Source organism: Neofelis nebulosa, chromosome 7 (assembly GCF_028018385.1).
Source record: "Neofelis nebulosa isolate mNeoNeb1 chromosome 7, mNeoNeb1.pri, whole genome shotgun sequence".
Classification (NCBI taxonomy): Eukaryota; Metazoa; Chordata; class Mammalia; order Carnivora; family Felidae; genus Neofelis; species Neofelis nebulosa.
In genome coordinates, this window is record NC_080788.1 from 12000159 (window position 1) to 12015457 (window position 15299).

The 15299-nt window shown below is 54.3% G+C and overlaps 1 protein-coding gene and 1 long non-coding RNA gene across 2 annotated transcripts in view; one reads left to right on the forward strand and one right to left on the reverse strand.

Annotated features, from left to right (window-relative positions):
- The first annotated feature begins 6920 nt into the window (after positions 1 to 6920).
- On the forward strand, positions 6921 to 9658 carry LOC131516084 (uncharacterized). The gene is made up of 2 exons (XR_009263848.1): positions 6921 to 7174; positions 7523 to 9658. It is a non-coding gene; the product is annotated as an uncharacterized LOC131516084 (long non-coding RNA).
- Positions 9659 to 12622: 2964 nt separating this feature from the next.
- Positions 12623 to 15299, reverse strand: part of FAM174B (family with sequence similarity 174 member B) — a 34071-nt gene continuing 31394 nt past the window's right edge. Inside the window, exon 3 of the mRNA XM_058736691.1 lies at positions 12623 to 13171. Within this exon, the coding sequence (XP_058592674.1) occupies positions 13168 to 13171 (4 nt within the window). The 3' untranslated portion in view covers positions 12623 to 13167. The remainder of the gene's footprint in view (positions 13172 to 15299) is intronic.

Consider the following 15299-nt stretch of genomic DNA (forward strand, 5'->3'; position numbering starts at 1 on the left):
TCTCCTCCTTTTGTACGAGACTTTTCAGGAGCCTGTGTCCTCCGGCGCTTTTAGAGTAGGACCCTTCTAGGACAGTGCTGCTCGACTCTTTTCCATTTTAAAAACACTCCCAAATTCATTTACCGGCAATGTCCTCATACTACCGTCATTGTCGCTATCAAAAGTGGTCACTGCCTCACTGGTCCCAGTGGGAGACCCCGTACTGAGCACAAAGAGAATTAACAGTCTGTGTCCACCTGGAAGCTGGAGGGAGCCTCACGGGGAAGGCTGGGCCAGTGAGTGTTCTCTGATGATGTCACAGATACATCAACAAGTGCCTGGGGAGGGAAGAGTGGGGAGGAGGGCAGGAATAGCTGTGACACCTTCCTAGAGAAGTAATGATATGGGCGGGGGGAGGGGCACGTGGGAAAGGGTTTGATCAGTCCTTGTGGTAGAAGGTGAGGGCCCCAGAGCCTGAGGGCACAGGGAACAGGGTGAACCCACTACTGCACGGGACGAGCAGGGGGATTTGGGATTTTTTGGTTGGGGGTTGTGGGGGGGGTGATGGGAGCAGGGCGAGGCAAGAGGGCAAGTAAAAAGAGTGTCGTTGGCAAGAGTAGGAGGCTGGACACCGCTGGCCTGGGGCCAAGGGAACATTCCAGTGGCAGGGATGGGGGACAGAAAGAACGCCTACAGGCAGGAACGTCCAAGGCACCCTTGTAAAAGTGTGTGCATGTGTTTGCGGTGCACAAGGTAAGGCCTCTCAGGAACATGCCCACGGCCTCCAGAAAACCCAAACACTGCCTCCACGTCTCTTATGTGATAGAGTTTTGATTGCACCTGGCACCCAGGGTGATGTGGCGAGGGGAGCGCAGATGTACAGAAGGCAAAAATCAGGAGGCAAAGACGACCCCATGGTCATAGGCCCCCAGGCCTCCAAAGAAAGCCCACGACGGTGGGATTGTGCCTGCCTGAGCTCCTTAGATCTTAAATCTCACCGGGGCCTGGACACCTCAGAGAATAAAGCTCTGGGGAGACAGGGCTGTGGGTTGGTAGGCCACGGCACCACGTAAAAGTGGGGCTGGAACTGGACCTTGACTGGGGGGCGGTGCGGTGCAGGTGACATGTCGCGGAACCGCTGAGGACACAGGTGCACACGGGCACTGACAAAAGGGCTGTTCAGGGACAGGCAGGGGGCGGGGGCGGGGAGGGTCACGGTAGAAGACGGAGCAGCCTTCCGAGAGACTCCTAAGCTAAGTTAAAGAGTTTGGACTTTTAATCTGTTGGCAATGGGGAGGCAGTGAAGCTTTATTGACCACAGAAGCACTTGGGTCAGAGAGTGCTTGAGACCACCCCCCAAGGGTGGTGTTTGGGCTTCACCCCCCAGGCTCTGCCCCAGGGTCTCTCAGAGAGCAGCTAGGAGACTCCACAGGAGCTCAGACTGTGGGAAGGAGGGCCTAGAGGGGAGGAGGGCCACCAAGGCCAACAATGGCAGGGGAGGTGAGGAAGTGACGAGAACCTGAGAACCCACAGCAAGCAGCTGGTCAGAAGCAGGGAGGGGAGAGGAGGGGAGGAGGGCAGACATTGAACCAAAGATGATGCGGACGACCTTGATGCTGGGGAGAGGTCCGGAACCCCGGGGGACCCTGGCGAGACGCGGGTGGGGCTTGGGGAGCACCGGCTGGCAAATGCTCCAGGTGAGCACACACGGGAGGGAGGGAGGGAGGCAAGAAAACCTTGACTCGCACTGCTTTTCTCAAATGCAGACTTCCATAACACATGTTCTCTGTCTTCTCAAGTGCACAGAGGCTTCAGGCCATCTTCCTGCCCTAGGAAAGGCATCTGCGTCTCACTGGACAGAGACATGCGCTGCCCCAAAATGCCCACTGGGCACCACTCACACACCCAGCCTGCAGCACCGACAGGTGAAACAGGCAGCCCTCCCCTCCTCGTCGCTCACTTCTTCTGGGGGTCAGGCCGGGGGCCCAACACCCTGCTGTCCTCCTGACCCCACTGTCTGCCCATTTGCCTTTTCTCTGACACTCAGGTGCAAAGGAAGCCCTGAACATATCTGCAGTACCCCAGCGGCAAACGTCTGAAATTCTCACCACGACCCGCCCCCCCCCCCCCCCCCCCCGCCACCAAAACGCTGAAAATGTTGACGATCTCCCAAAGAGACAAGTTTGCCAGCCTCTGGCACGAGCCTCCTGACCCTCTACCTCTACTTACAAAGTTCGAACCTGTAACCTTTTATCTACTGCAACTGAAGTTTTCCGGGCACTTTCTCTTTCTCTTTCCTCTGCATCTATTTCTTCCTCGGGCCACTTTGTGTCACCGCCTGGTTAGTTTCCAAATACTCTGCTCTATTCCTCCTCTCCATGCTCATCATTTCCCTGGACAGTGGGAAACTGCCCCATTCGCCATCCTTCTCTCCCAAAAGTGAGCTCTTCGGCCACCCAGGCGAGCGAGCGTCTGGCAACGTCTTTTTACGTTTGAATCCTCCCCTGCCCCCAGCCCAGCCTCCCCCGCAGTGCTGACAGATTCCCCGCCCCCCCCCCCAAAAGCGCTGATCTGTCCCTGCCATACCCGATGACTGCAGGTCCCAGCCATGGCCCGTTTTGCCTGACACCTGCCTGTGTCACACTTGGGAGGGTGCTGGGACCCGGCTGGGACGCCAAGGTGAGATCTTCTCTGTGACAACCCAGCCTTCAGTGTCCAATGGGCTCTCAAGGGCTTAGACCTTCTCGTTTCCAAATGGAAGCTTTTTTTTTTTTTTCACTTGTAGGTTGCTGAGAAGGAAAGGAAACTGTAGTATAGTGGCTTTGTTTTGTTTCTTAAGTCTTTTCTGCTCACGAAAAAAAGCCACATGTTCATGTGCTTTGGCACCCAACCCTCCTACTGGGCTGCTTCTCAGACATCAGGGCCATCTTCCTGGCACCAGCCATCCAGGATGGTTTCCATCCTGGAAACCCCGTTCCTCCAAACAAGGTGGCCCTCGTGGGCATGGGAAGGAAGCCATCACCCCATTCAAGTCCCTGCTCCCGGCCCTCCTGCAGGGCGCCGGGCCTCGGTATCAGGGATGGTCTGTGGAGTCGGCACATGGGACCGTCTGGCTGGGACCTCCGTGAGATTCTAATACAGAGGGCATCATTGTCTCTGGGGACCATTGTGGAAGAGGGGGCAGGTCAGAGGTGACCTCAGAAAGCCGACGAGTAACAATGAAGCAGGGTACAGGAAAAAAGCAAGCTAAACCCTTGCTCTTCAGGATGTGGTTCCCTGGACCGGGATCTCTGGCCTCCCCGGGGTGCTTATCGGAAATGCAGAGTCAGGCCACAGGCCTGCGAGTTCTCATGCGTCTTCAAGGCTGTGTGGCCTTGGCCTTGGTGGACCTCACAGTGGTCCCCAAGTGGGCCTCCTGTGGGGCCCGCTGGCCCGGCTGTTGGCAGTCCAGGGCCCGGCTGCCATCTCCCCGCTCTGGGGAATCTGGCACCCCCACACAGAGCACCCAGCTCCAGCACTGCCTCCTCCCAGGGCAGGCACGTTCCGGCACAGCCCCCAGACTGAGAGATCATACCGCCAAGCCCCAGCAGCCACAGCCATGGTTGGTCACAGCCAGTGAGGTGGGGCCACCGCTCTCCCCAGTCCTTCTCTGTCCCCCTGAGGACGAAGTTCAAGGCTCTCAGACTCCTGAGTCCCTTGGGTCACTGAGCTGCTTTCAGGAAGCACCTTATGGTGCTTCCCTTTGGTAGCCCCACATTGTGAATCTGAGGTTCTTTATAGATGGGCCCATATCCACTCTCTGCCCCGAGTGCAGTGGCCACACCCTTCCCCGTCGGGACATGGGTCAGGTGTACTGTGACCGCCCCCCCCCCCCCACACACACACCCTGGCACCCTTGCCTGGACAGGGTGGGAAAACAATGAGGCACAGGTGTAGAAGAAAGAACTGGAAGAAGAGGAGGGGCCTCCTGCTGAGTCTTGCTTAGGGCTCTGGGTGCAGGTAGCCGGGCCTCAGAGGGAGCCTGCCCTCCTGTGGAGGCAAGAGTTGGAATTCCCATAAACTCTAGGACCCCAAGTCTCCTCAAGTGTACATAGCACGAGGACACTGGACTCCATGACCCCAACTGACAAATCCCCCCATGTCCTCCTGTTCCGCAGTGCAGGACCCTCTGGCACAGACTTCAGGTGGGACCTAGGACCTAGTACCAGGACACTTACCAACACCATGGAGCTAAGCTAAGCAAAAGCTTTCAACAGAAAACTTTGACATAGAACTTAGTATATACTACCACAGAGGTGACTGTCTCAAGTCAGTGGCTGAGGGACAACTAGATGGAAAACCGGTAAGACGGAATCCAAACCTCACACAACGGCTGTTTTCAGGCCCAGGCAGAGCCCAAGAAGACTGGTGGTTCTGAACCCAGCGTGCACATCAGAACCACCGGGGGCTCCTCGTGGGGCGATACCTATAGGGGGACAAGGCTGGTGGAGCTCTGAGGGGTTGGGGGGGCTTCAGCTCACTTTGGCCACAGAGCCCTCCCTGGGCAGGCTCCACGTGGCCAGCAGCTGACCCTCCACGGGCTCCGGTCAGTGAGGCACAGATGGCCACTGAGTGGCCGTCCACCAGGGGAAGGACAGAAGAGGGTCAGGACCACACACAACCCAGTGGTGACTGTGGGCCCGGCAGCGAGCCAAAGCCCCCTGGTCACGCAGAGGTAAGGACAGACAGCGGTGGGCCAAGTTTCGCGCTCACACAGGCTTCAGCCTCCTCTTTGCCAGGCTGAAATAGTTGGAAGGGGCATAAAGGGGAGGAAAGAGGAGGAGGAAAGGAAACTAGCCATTATCTGGGCTCCACTTGGGGGCCAGTGCAGACCCCAGAGGCCTCGCTCCCTGTACTTGGTGCTGGGGCCTCTCCCCTCCTCAGCCAATGGAGATTAGGGACAGGGTCACTCGGTGGCAATCCTACAAAATCCAATTCTAAGGCTCCCATTTAAAGAATTGTCTTAACTATTTACGGACGCACCGGAAACACTCATCATATTGAGTCTAGGGGCGCCTGGGTGGCTCAGTCGGTTGAGCGTCCAACTTCAGCTCAGGTCACGATCTCACAGGCAAGTGAGTTCAAGCCCTGCATCGGGCTCTGTACTGACAGCTCGGAGCCTGGAGCTGCTTCAGATTCTATGTCTCCCTCTCTCTCTCTGCCCCTCTCCCATTCTTGCGCACTTGCTCTCTCTCTTTCTCAAAAATAAACATTAACATTTTTTAAATAAATAATTGTCTTAAATATTTACGGATGCCAGAAATGCTCATAATAGCAGCACCAAAAATGCTCATAATACTGAGTGCAAAAATCCAGTGCTATGCCACAATGTTGTAAAGAAGAATGTGAAGGTCACCCCCACACAAGTCCAGAGGTCACTCATCATCCAAGCAGAGCTGGTCCCTCCCTTGTCAGGGCTTCTGAGTCCCCACCCCAGCCCCCAGTGCCTGTCACAGCCCTTTCTTCTCCATCATCCCCGAAGTCCTACATCTGGTCTTTTTCTAGACTCAACTTCTTGAACCTCCCAACTAACACAGAGCCTGGCATAAGTGGGCATTCAATAAATGTTTGCAAATGATGAGTGGATAAATGATGGATGGAGGGAAGGAAGGAAGGAAGGGAAAGGGAAGAGGGGAGTGAGGAGGGAGGGAGGGGAGAGGAGGAGCCGGAAAGGAATGAAGAGGAGGGTAGAGGAAGGGATGGAAGGGAGAAGGAGGGGAAGGGAAGGAAGGGAAGGGAAAGAGAGAAGGGAAGAAGTAGGGGAGGGCCGGAGACAGGGGTAAATTCAGAGGAAAACACAACCAAAATGTGGAGGGTTACTATTCTCTGGCTAACTTATTTTACCTCCTTTTCAATTACTTCCAAAATGTCACCAATTTTTTTTTTAAAAAATCACTTTTATAATAAATCCACTTTTTATCAAAATTCTATTTAAGTCGTTCTGAAATGTTTTCTCATAACATTCCAAGTCCTATTTTAGGTGAGTCGAGAAGACACTGGCACTAGGTGATGTCTATATGGTGGCCACATGTTCCAGAGCCAATACTGGAACACATGAGCCACAAGTTCCCAAATGCTCAGAAAAGATATGGAACAGAGTAGCTGGATTCTGGGCAAGACCCCCACATCTGAGGAATAGGCATGCCCCTCGAGAAAGAAAGTAGTACCCCCTGGGGGCTGTGGGATCCCTTGGGATAATGGGCCAGTCTCACCCTGAGGTCGGCTGCTCTGAAAGGCCCATGGCAAGGATGGAAAGAGGGAGACGTTAAGGAAGAAGACACCCTACCCGGGTCCGATCTTCCTTCCAACCTACTTTGCGTCCCCAAGGCTGAACTCATTCTGCTTTTAGGAAATCACTCTCATCCCACAGGAGGAGCTGGATTTTCCAAGTAAAGACAGACCCTCCAGTCCCCACCCCACCCTCCCTTCTCCCCTCTGCCCAGGTGCTACACCTGTGGACCCCACTGTCCCAAGCACGAGCACCTGTGGCCACTAACGCCCTGCCCAGGGGGAAAGAAAGTGGCCTCAGGAGAGCCCTAGAGGCCCGCACCCTCTCTGGGCCTCTGGAACTGTGTGGCTGCAGCAGGACCTCCAGGCAGCGGGCCCTGGTTGGAACGTGGCCTCCCGGGCTGGGACCAAGACCCAGCACCGGGTAGCGACACAGCACTGTGCACAGCACTCGGGGCTTTGGACCTGGGCATGTCCACTACCATACCTCGGGTTCCTAGCTTGTAGAGCAGAAAGGATACCAGAAGCTACTTGAGTGGTGCCGGACACACGAACACATTAGTGCTGATGACACGCCCACTTTGCTGCGCCCCGATGAGGCGGGTGTTACTGCGCCCCTTTTACAGATGAGCAGAGGGGCTCGTGGGGAGGTCAGAGCAGGGCCCCCGAGGTCCCGAGTCTGGCTCCAGAGCCTGAGCTCGCAAGACAGCGTCTAGAAGCTGTTTAAAGCACGACCAATAGTATCTGATGCTCTGGTGTTGCAGATGTCTTAGTAAAGCAGAGGGTGGCCAAGGTGGGGCTCTGTGTGCCAACCGCTTCCTTCTAATCTACCAGCCTTCCAAGACAGAAGCATGTCTGGACCGTTCACCTCCGTGGCCCAGCAGACCCCCCATCGTGCCTTGTGGCTCCCTGAACACCTGTTGCACAGGTAATACAAGGACACATTTATCGGGCACCCACCACGTGCACCTTATCTCATTCAAATCTCTCTCTCCCTCCCTCCCCCACCCCTCACACACACACACACACACACACACACACACACACACACACACGGTGTGGGCAGCTGAGAACTGCCTCAGCCAAAGGGTCCAAGCTAGGTGCTGGGCATCCCCAGGCTGGCCTGCCTGACCTTGCAGCCTCTCCACGAGCGAGGGGTGAATGTGGAGGGATTCTCGAGGCAGAGCAATGTGCCCCTGGGGTAGCTTTCAAATGAAAATGAGATGATCCCATTTCTATAGCATACAATTCCGTTGTTCTTCACTTTCTATTCCAGAACGTGCCCAGCAATTATTTCCACGGATAGTGATTCCAAGTAAAATAAGGAGAGAAAAGTACACAGCTGCCCTCCAAGACCTCGAGGGACTTGGGAGGGAGAGTGAGGGCATCAGAAAACAAGGGCTGATGTCAAGGCCAGCTGAATCAATAATGGTCTCACATCTTATAGTGAGAGAGTCATTATAAAGAAAAACAACGCTATCTCAAAACAGTGGCAATGTCAAAGCACAACCCTACTACATCTTTGATTTCCAAAAAAAAAAAGGAGACTGGGAAGATCCCTTGTGAACCTGACTCCAATCTAGCAAATGGTCCATCCTAACGGCACAGGCACCCAGAGCGGGCTCGTCATCACGTGTGGACGTCCGCTGGTCTCCCCGCCATTGGTTCTCACGTTGCACAACAAGGCTCACAACAAGGATGGAGACCACACACACAGTTTTCCCCGATGCGCAGGCGGTGTCAGTCCCCAGACTGGGCCCACCCGCTGCCGACGTCTGCTGCGTCCAGGTCAGGATTTCAGCAGAGGGTCCCGGCCCGCAGCCTGTTCCCCTTCTCTTGCATCCCCACGTGATCCGCATCGTGAGGGGCCCCGTGCACGCCTGTGGACACCGCAGCCTGCACACCCCCATCCCTAGCTGCTCAGCCAAGGTGTAGGCACACCAGGGGCCCAGGCAGGACTCCCGGAAGCCAGGGACATTCAGGCAGAGAATTCAACCGTGAGATCTGAAAAGGGAAGGTCATGGGCCCGTGAAGAGGCCACAGACAGAAGGGGGCCTTCCAGAGTGTGGGGTGCCTATTGGGCCGTGTGCCTTTCAGTGTCCTTGACCCAGAGCTCAGACGTCTTAGGCCATCCCGCAAGTAAGCTGCAATGGCCTCTGAAGAGAAGCTCCCTGCCTCCTTCCCTCAGGGGAAAGTGCTAGAGAGCCCAGGAGACTCACAGCCCAAGATCTGTCCCCTTTAACCAGCAGACCCCGCAGTGACAAGACCTTCCTGATCCCGGTCCTCTAGAAGACCAAGACCATCCCCAGGCTCCCCACGTGGTTGGCCGCACTCCCAGGCTGTTAAGGCACTAGGCCAATAGGAGACTTGTTTTCCAATGGGGATCCCGGGAGGAGGAGGTGTGGCTCTCAATGGGAACAGCCCAGGGTCCATGGGAAGGACAGCGGAACCCCGAGTGGGTTCCAGGAAGGACACCTGCAGAAAGGACTCTCCAAAGAACTGAACAAGAGAGTGGATGCAAACACACCTGGCCCACAGGAGGGACTCGAACGCCTCTGGTGACGTGGCTGGCAGCAGCGACATTGTCTTGAGTGACTCTGTGCCAGGCACCTGCAGCGTGCGCTTTGCTAGATCATTCCTTTGATCACAACAATCAGCGGAGCTTTGCTCTCATATGGCCGTTGAGAGGAGTGAGGCCAGGATCCCCCAGCTGGTCAGCAGCCAGGCCAGGAATCGCACGCGGGTCCGTCCATCTGCCTCCCAATCCTCCTTCCCAGTCCCCACCCCCCGCCACACCATGCTCAACGCCTCAGCTGGTCTTCCTGCAGACTCTGAGGAGAACCCCCCACACGCCTACCTGCCCCCAGCTCCCAGGACAGGCTGGAGGTTAAACAACGCGGCCAAGACTCCAGGCCCCCTGCTTTGCCAACACCCTAGAGCTCTCTGTGTTCCTGTCCTGTGTGCAAAGCTCCTGGAAAACCCATCCCCAGGAGGACAAGCTTGCAGATAAGCCAACCAACCACACCCAGAAAAGTGTCTCACCTCAGCACATTTTTTTTAAGTTTATTTATTTTGAGAGATACGGAGACCGCGCTAGTGGGGGAGGGCAGAGAGAGAGGAGAGAGAGAGTCCCAAGCAGGCTCCACGCGGTCAGTACAGAGCCAGACGCGGGGCTCGAACCCATGAACCTGTGAGATCACGACCTGAGCCGAAACCAAGAGTCTGATGCTTAACCGACTGAGCCACCCAGGCGCCCTTCACCTCCGCACATTTTGAGTACACTTTACAAGGAGACCCACAGCCAGCTACTTGGTGGACCAAAGACTCGGGTAGCAATATAGGGTACGGCTCACAACCACCTGAGTCTGTCTGGTTCCCAAAAATCATGCAAAATAGACCCTGTTTTCACTACTGTGTGTGTGTGCCCTTGAGTCCACATCAAGTGCTCTTGAATTCACTCATAAAATCACAAGAACGTTTCAAGATGCCAGCACTACCAGGCCCAAGGTCAGCCCTGGCCTCCACCTGTCTCAGCAGGAGCCATCTGGGGGGCTTCCTGGGGGAGACCCTTTGTCTGCACTGGGGGAGGGGGGGCTGCAGCAGACACCTCCCCAGGCCCCAGAGCTCACTCACCCCTGGCCCTGGCGGTTTCAGAGGATGAAACCACCTGATTGCCTACGACAAGACCTAACCCCGAGCTCTCAGAAGACCCAGGGAACTGTTAGTGGGGAGAAATGTACGGAATACCGGGTCTTGCAAATACATGGTTCCGGGGCCCTGGGAAGAGGTGTGCAGGGGGGAGGTGGCTGCAGGCGGCTCTGTCAGGGAGGACTGCCCGGTGCCGAGTCCCCTCCCCTGCCCTGCCCTCCCCTTCTCTCCAACTCCTTTCCCTCCCCTTCTCTCCTCCCCTCCCCTTCCCTCTTCAGGAAATGACACCACCAATGTCCACTCTGCTGACATGGTTGCCACAGTCTCACCGGCAGGTCTGGGGCATGGGCACACCCTATTCCCTCGGATCTTGCTCTTCTGGATCCTCTCCCCCTGATTGCACTTAAATGGTATCCAAACACAGGAATCCCACTGAACAGGGCAGGGAGGGGAGACAAGACTTTCAGGGACGATGTGCCAATTCCTTACAACACGTCATTTTGCAACAACGCCCCAAACTTTCCCGCATACCCCCCCCCCCACCTGCCCCGGCCACAACGTGAGAACAGCCATATAATGAATACGTTCAGGACAGCACACATGGACGGTAGAGGGAAGGGGTTGATAATTATGAGTCTCCTTTCCCTTCATGCTTTCTGTAGGTACCGACAGCACACCGGGAAGGGCGGGTTTTCTTTGTGTAGAAGGGGGTGCACTGCGGGGGTTGATCCCCAACTGAATCCCCCAAAATAGGTTAGGTGAGGTATCGGCCAACCCTGGGGGCCTCCTGCCGACTCTGGAACACACCTCCTCTCTGCACCCCTAGCCCGGCCCCTCCCTGGGTGCCCACAGGACCCTACCCCACAGGAGACCGTACGCCACGGCACCTTCCCTGTAGCCCTGCTGGGAGAAAGAACCGCCCCGGACAACTGCAGCTGCAAGAGACGTGAAGAGCAGGGCAGACGCCCCCCCACCCCGCCCCCGCCCCCGCCCCCGCCCCCGCCCAGCTTCTCCAGAACGTCTAATGACACCACGTGAGGACGGAAGCAAATAGCCAGCTTTCCTTCCTGGCGCTCACTCCGGCGGGCAGACCCAGCCTGGACTTGGCCTGTTCCTGCCCCTCCAAGCCAGGTAGGTAGGAGGCAATAACAAGCCAGCACGTTCTGACACTCTCTTCCCTGGAGACACCCCCAAGATTCTCCAAAATCCCCGCGGCAGCTCCCAGGAAATGACCAGATGTGCCTAACACCGCACAAACACGTGCACAAACACCGCACGCCCGCCTCTCCCCCAGCACCATTCCCGTTCTCAGCTTTTCCCTAAACCACCAGGACCAGGTGCCTCCCCCTTAACCCCCTGCCTCTGCCCTCCTCCAGGCCTTGTGCCTGCACCCCTGATCACCAGAAGGCACCTCGCTGGCCTCAGGCTTAGAAAACATCCAAACCGACGCATGCATGGGTCATGCCAAAAGGGTCGTTTTTTTGGTTGTTGTTTTTTTTTTAATTTTTTTTATTTAAGAGCCCGGAAGCGCTGCAGCTCTGGAATTTGGAAGGTCATTCCTGGCGGCCACGCCTGCCAGGCCCGGCGGAAGGCACCTGGAAGGCGGCACCGGGGTTTCTGTGTAAGGCGGAAGAATCCGGCTTCCCCGCACAGGGTTCCAGTCCCAAGGTTCAGAGGGCACACAGCTGCTAGGCGCCGGTCCCACTGAGTCACCGCTCTGGCCCGCGAGTACCCTGTGGGGGGAGAGGTAAAGCAGGCCCGCCCCAGGGACAAACAGGGCGGAGAAGAGCAGGAGGAAAGTCAACAAAGGACGTGCGACAGAGGGAACAGAGGCACAGCTGGTTGTACAGGCAGGCTCTGCACCACGCCCTTGCCCCAGCAGTCTCCCCAGACACCCCCCTCTCTCCTGCAGAGGCCATCGCACCGTCCCCATAGCCAGGGACTGGGGAACCCGTGGACCCCGCAGCACTGACGGCCCTTCTCCGGAAACTGAATAACCTGAGAACAGGCGAGTCAGAAACGGCTACGGAGTTTTCACCCACAGCGGTGGTACAGGCCATAAGCAGGCAAAGTGCACGAACCCTGCAGAATGCCAGAAGAGAGGGGATAAAAAACGCAAAACCCCTCTCCAGAGAGAACAGAATCCCAGAGCCCCAAAGGCACTGCTCAAGCAGCTAATCTCAACCTCGGGAAAAGAGCAAGACGGAAGGTCTCCATCCACCAGAGAGGTCAGCCCAAGGCCCTGTTTCCGGAAGCCAGCACATGTCTCAGCACACAGCTCTGAAACGAGCCAGCCCCCCCCAAAACCCCTGATCCACACCTTCAGGAGGGGCCTTCCTGCTGTCACCTCCTGGGTCCCGGTGGGTGTCCGGTCCAGCCTGGCCTAGAACAACTTCAAACGTGGTCCCCGACACTGTGCCTTTTTCAGGCAACCAAATCCCCATCCCTCCGAATCACCACGGTGATTTTCTAAAATTACATTTCCAAGCCCCAACAGTGTAGAACAGGGCAGAGAAACACACGGAGGATGTTACTAACCAAAGGCTGCCTCGTGCTGTCTTTTCCTCCCAGAAAGGGAGAAGTTATTTCACATGTGCACACGCGTGTGCACACACATGTATGCATACACGCACATACATATAGGCTTTTCCCTGATACACAAAATTCTTTGTGAACTAGCTATGTCTAATTCTGCTGGACCCTTTTTTTGAAAAAGGAGAGAAAAGGAGCCACAAACACCAGTATATTTCTGCTAGGGCTGGCTGGCTCTAAACATTTCAACTTTGAACTTTCACATAGCTGTCACCAAAGGCCAGAACTTGGCCAAGCCCAAAAGACCACTGAAGGGTCAGACGTCTAGAATGTCGTAGATCCAGGAGAGCAGAATATCAGAAATTAGAAGCTGAAATATCCTCTAGGCTTTTTTTTTTTTTTTTTTAGGTTCCTGTTAACTTCTGATCTCTTTACTTTTGTGAACAGTTGCCTTAAAGTTACTTTTTTTAAGTCAAAATGTTTCTATCCCTTGCCCCATAGCAAGACAAAAACCCTCTTGAGGAAGACAGGGTGACATTTTAAAGGGGCATCCAGAGGGTAGCAGAGGCGACTCTCCTGCAGTGATATTCTGAGCTGATGTGCGACACACACAACTGTGCCAGAGTTTCATAGTGTTTGTTTTGGTTTCAACATCTCAGACAAGACAGCTTCCAGATCCTTCACATCCCAGGCTGCAGCTGACCAACGTTCCACAGGATGCCAACATGCTGGATATAGATTTTACCTAAAAGAAAAAGAAGAACCAGTCAATGCCCTCGGCAGAACCCTGCATCCATTCTGACCCTCACAGTCTCTACCCTATAGGTCACACTCACCCAACCACAGGACCTTTGAACATGCTATCTGGAAGGTAACTCCTTCCGTTCCTTCAGCTCCTCGCTCAGGATCCTAGCTCCCCATGCAGAACCCCTAGTACAGAGCTGCTTTTCTCCTTGTACTTCTCCTTCCTAGCAGTGCTACTGGTGTTTACTCCAGGGCTCCACAAAATTTTTCTGTCGAAGTCCAGACAGTAAACATTTTCGACTTTGTGGGCCCTACATTCTCTGTGGCAACTACTCAACTCCACCCCTGTGGAACAAAAGCCGCTGTGGATAATAGGAACATGCTTGAGCATGGCTGTGTTCCAATAAAACTTTATTTGTGGCCACTGAGATTTTATTTGCAAATTTTTACAGGTCATGAAACGGTAGCCTTCTTTCAATTCTTTTTCAATCATAAAAAATCATTCTTGGCTCACGAGCTGTACCAAAACCAGGCAGACAGCCATATTTAGCCCATGGGCCATAGTTTGCAAATCCCTGGTTTATGCGATTATCTGATTCATGTCTGGCTCTTGCTTAGGCTGGGGGCTCCTTGTAGGCAAGACCCATGTCTGAGCTCACTCACCTTTAAACCCCCGGCACCAACCACAGTACCAGGAGTGAAAGAAAGCCTGGAACCTAAATCCACTCAAGACATCATCCGAAGAGACTCAGGAGAGGAGGGAAAATCTGTGAGGTCAGAGCCACCAATGTCCTCTGCTCATGTTTGATCATGGGCATCAAAAAATCATACATGTAAAAATAGTGGGGATTTAGGAGAATTTACAAAATAATGAATTTCTTTTCATAATGTTACATGACCCCAAATATAAATATTATCATCATCATCAGGTAACTATTTTCTAAAAGATAACAAACATCCTATTTTTAGGAAATACACACTTAAGTATTTGCCAGAAAGGAACATGATATATGTAACTTACCCTCAAATGGTTCAGGAAAAAAAAAAAAAAAATCTGTATGTACACACACACAGAGCCATCATAAGGTGACTGAGGTGAAACATTATACCAGGAAAATTTGGGTAAAGAGTATACTATTTTGGGGAGCACCTGGGTGGCTCAGCCGTTTGAGCATCCAACTTCGGCTCAGGTGATGATCTCACAGAGACTTCAAGTCCCGCATTGGGCTCTGTGCTGACAGCTCAGAGCCTGGAGCCTGCTTCAGATTCTCTGTCTCCCTTGCTCTCTGCCCCTCCCCCACTTGAGTTCTGTCTCTCTCTCCAAAATAAACATTAACAAAAAAATGTTTTAAAAAAGAGTATACTATTTTTGTTTTTGCAACTTTTTTTAGGCTTGAAATTATTTAACAAAAACTTTCAAGAAAAAAAAAAAAAAGCAGGGGCTCCTGGGTGGCTAAGTCAGTTAAGCATCTGAGTCTTGATTTCAGCTCAGGTTGTGATCTCACAGTTCACGACTTTGAGCCCCACACTGGGCTCTGTACTGACAGCACAGAGCCTGCTTGGGATTCTCCCTCTCCTCTCTCTCTCTACCTCACCCCCACTGTCTCTCTCAAATAAAAAATACGCTTTTAAAAAAAGAAAAAACACAAAGATACACTCATATTGGCCACTAGGATACCCTACGCAGCAGACTGGTGGGCGGAAAAGACAAGTTGCCACAGCCGTGTCCAATCTGTGCAGGGTGGCTTTTTTCCAGCATCCACATGCGCCCTCCTCCCTTGGGCTGGGGAGTGGGGGCTAATCTCCCCCAACTGACATCCACGGAGCCCAGATGCTCACCCCCACTCTACAGATGCAGCCTGAGGACCTCAGATGTAAAGACTCCCACCAGGGCTGCCCCCTCCCACAAGAGTCAGGCTACATCCACTGCAGGTTCAATGTAGGGGGACCAAGGGACTGGGGACCGAGCTTTCAAAGCTTCCAAAGACCAAGAACGGGACCCGAGTGAAGGGACTGGATTCCCAATGGCTCCACCGAAGCGGCCGTGCCTAGGAAGGGGAGCAGACTTGGGCGCTGGCCTGCTGAATCTGGGAGGAGCAGAGCATGAGGAGTCACAGAGGCACGGACTT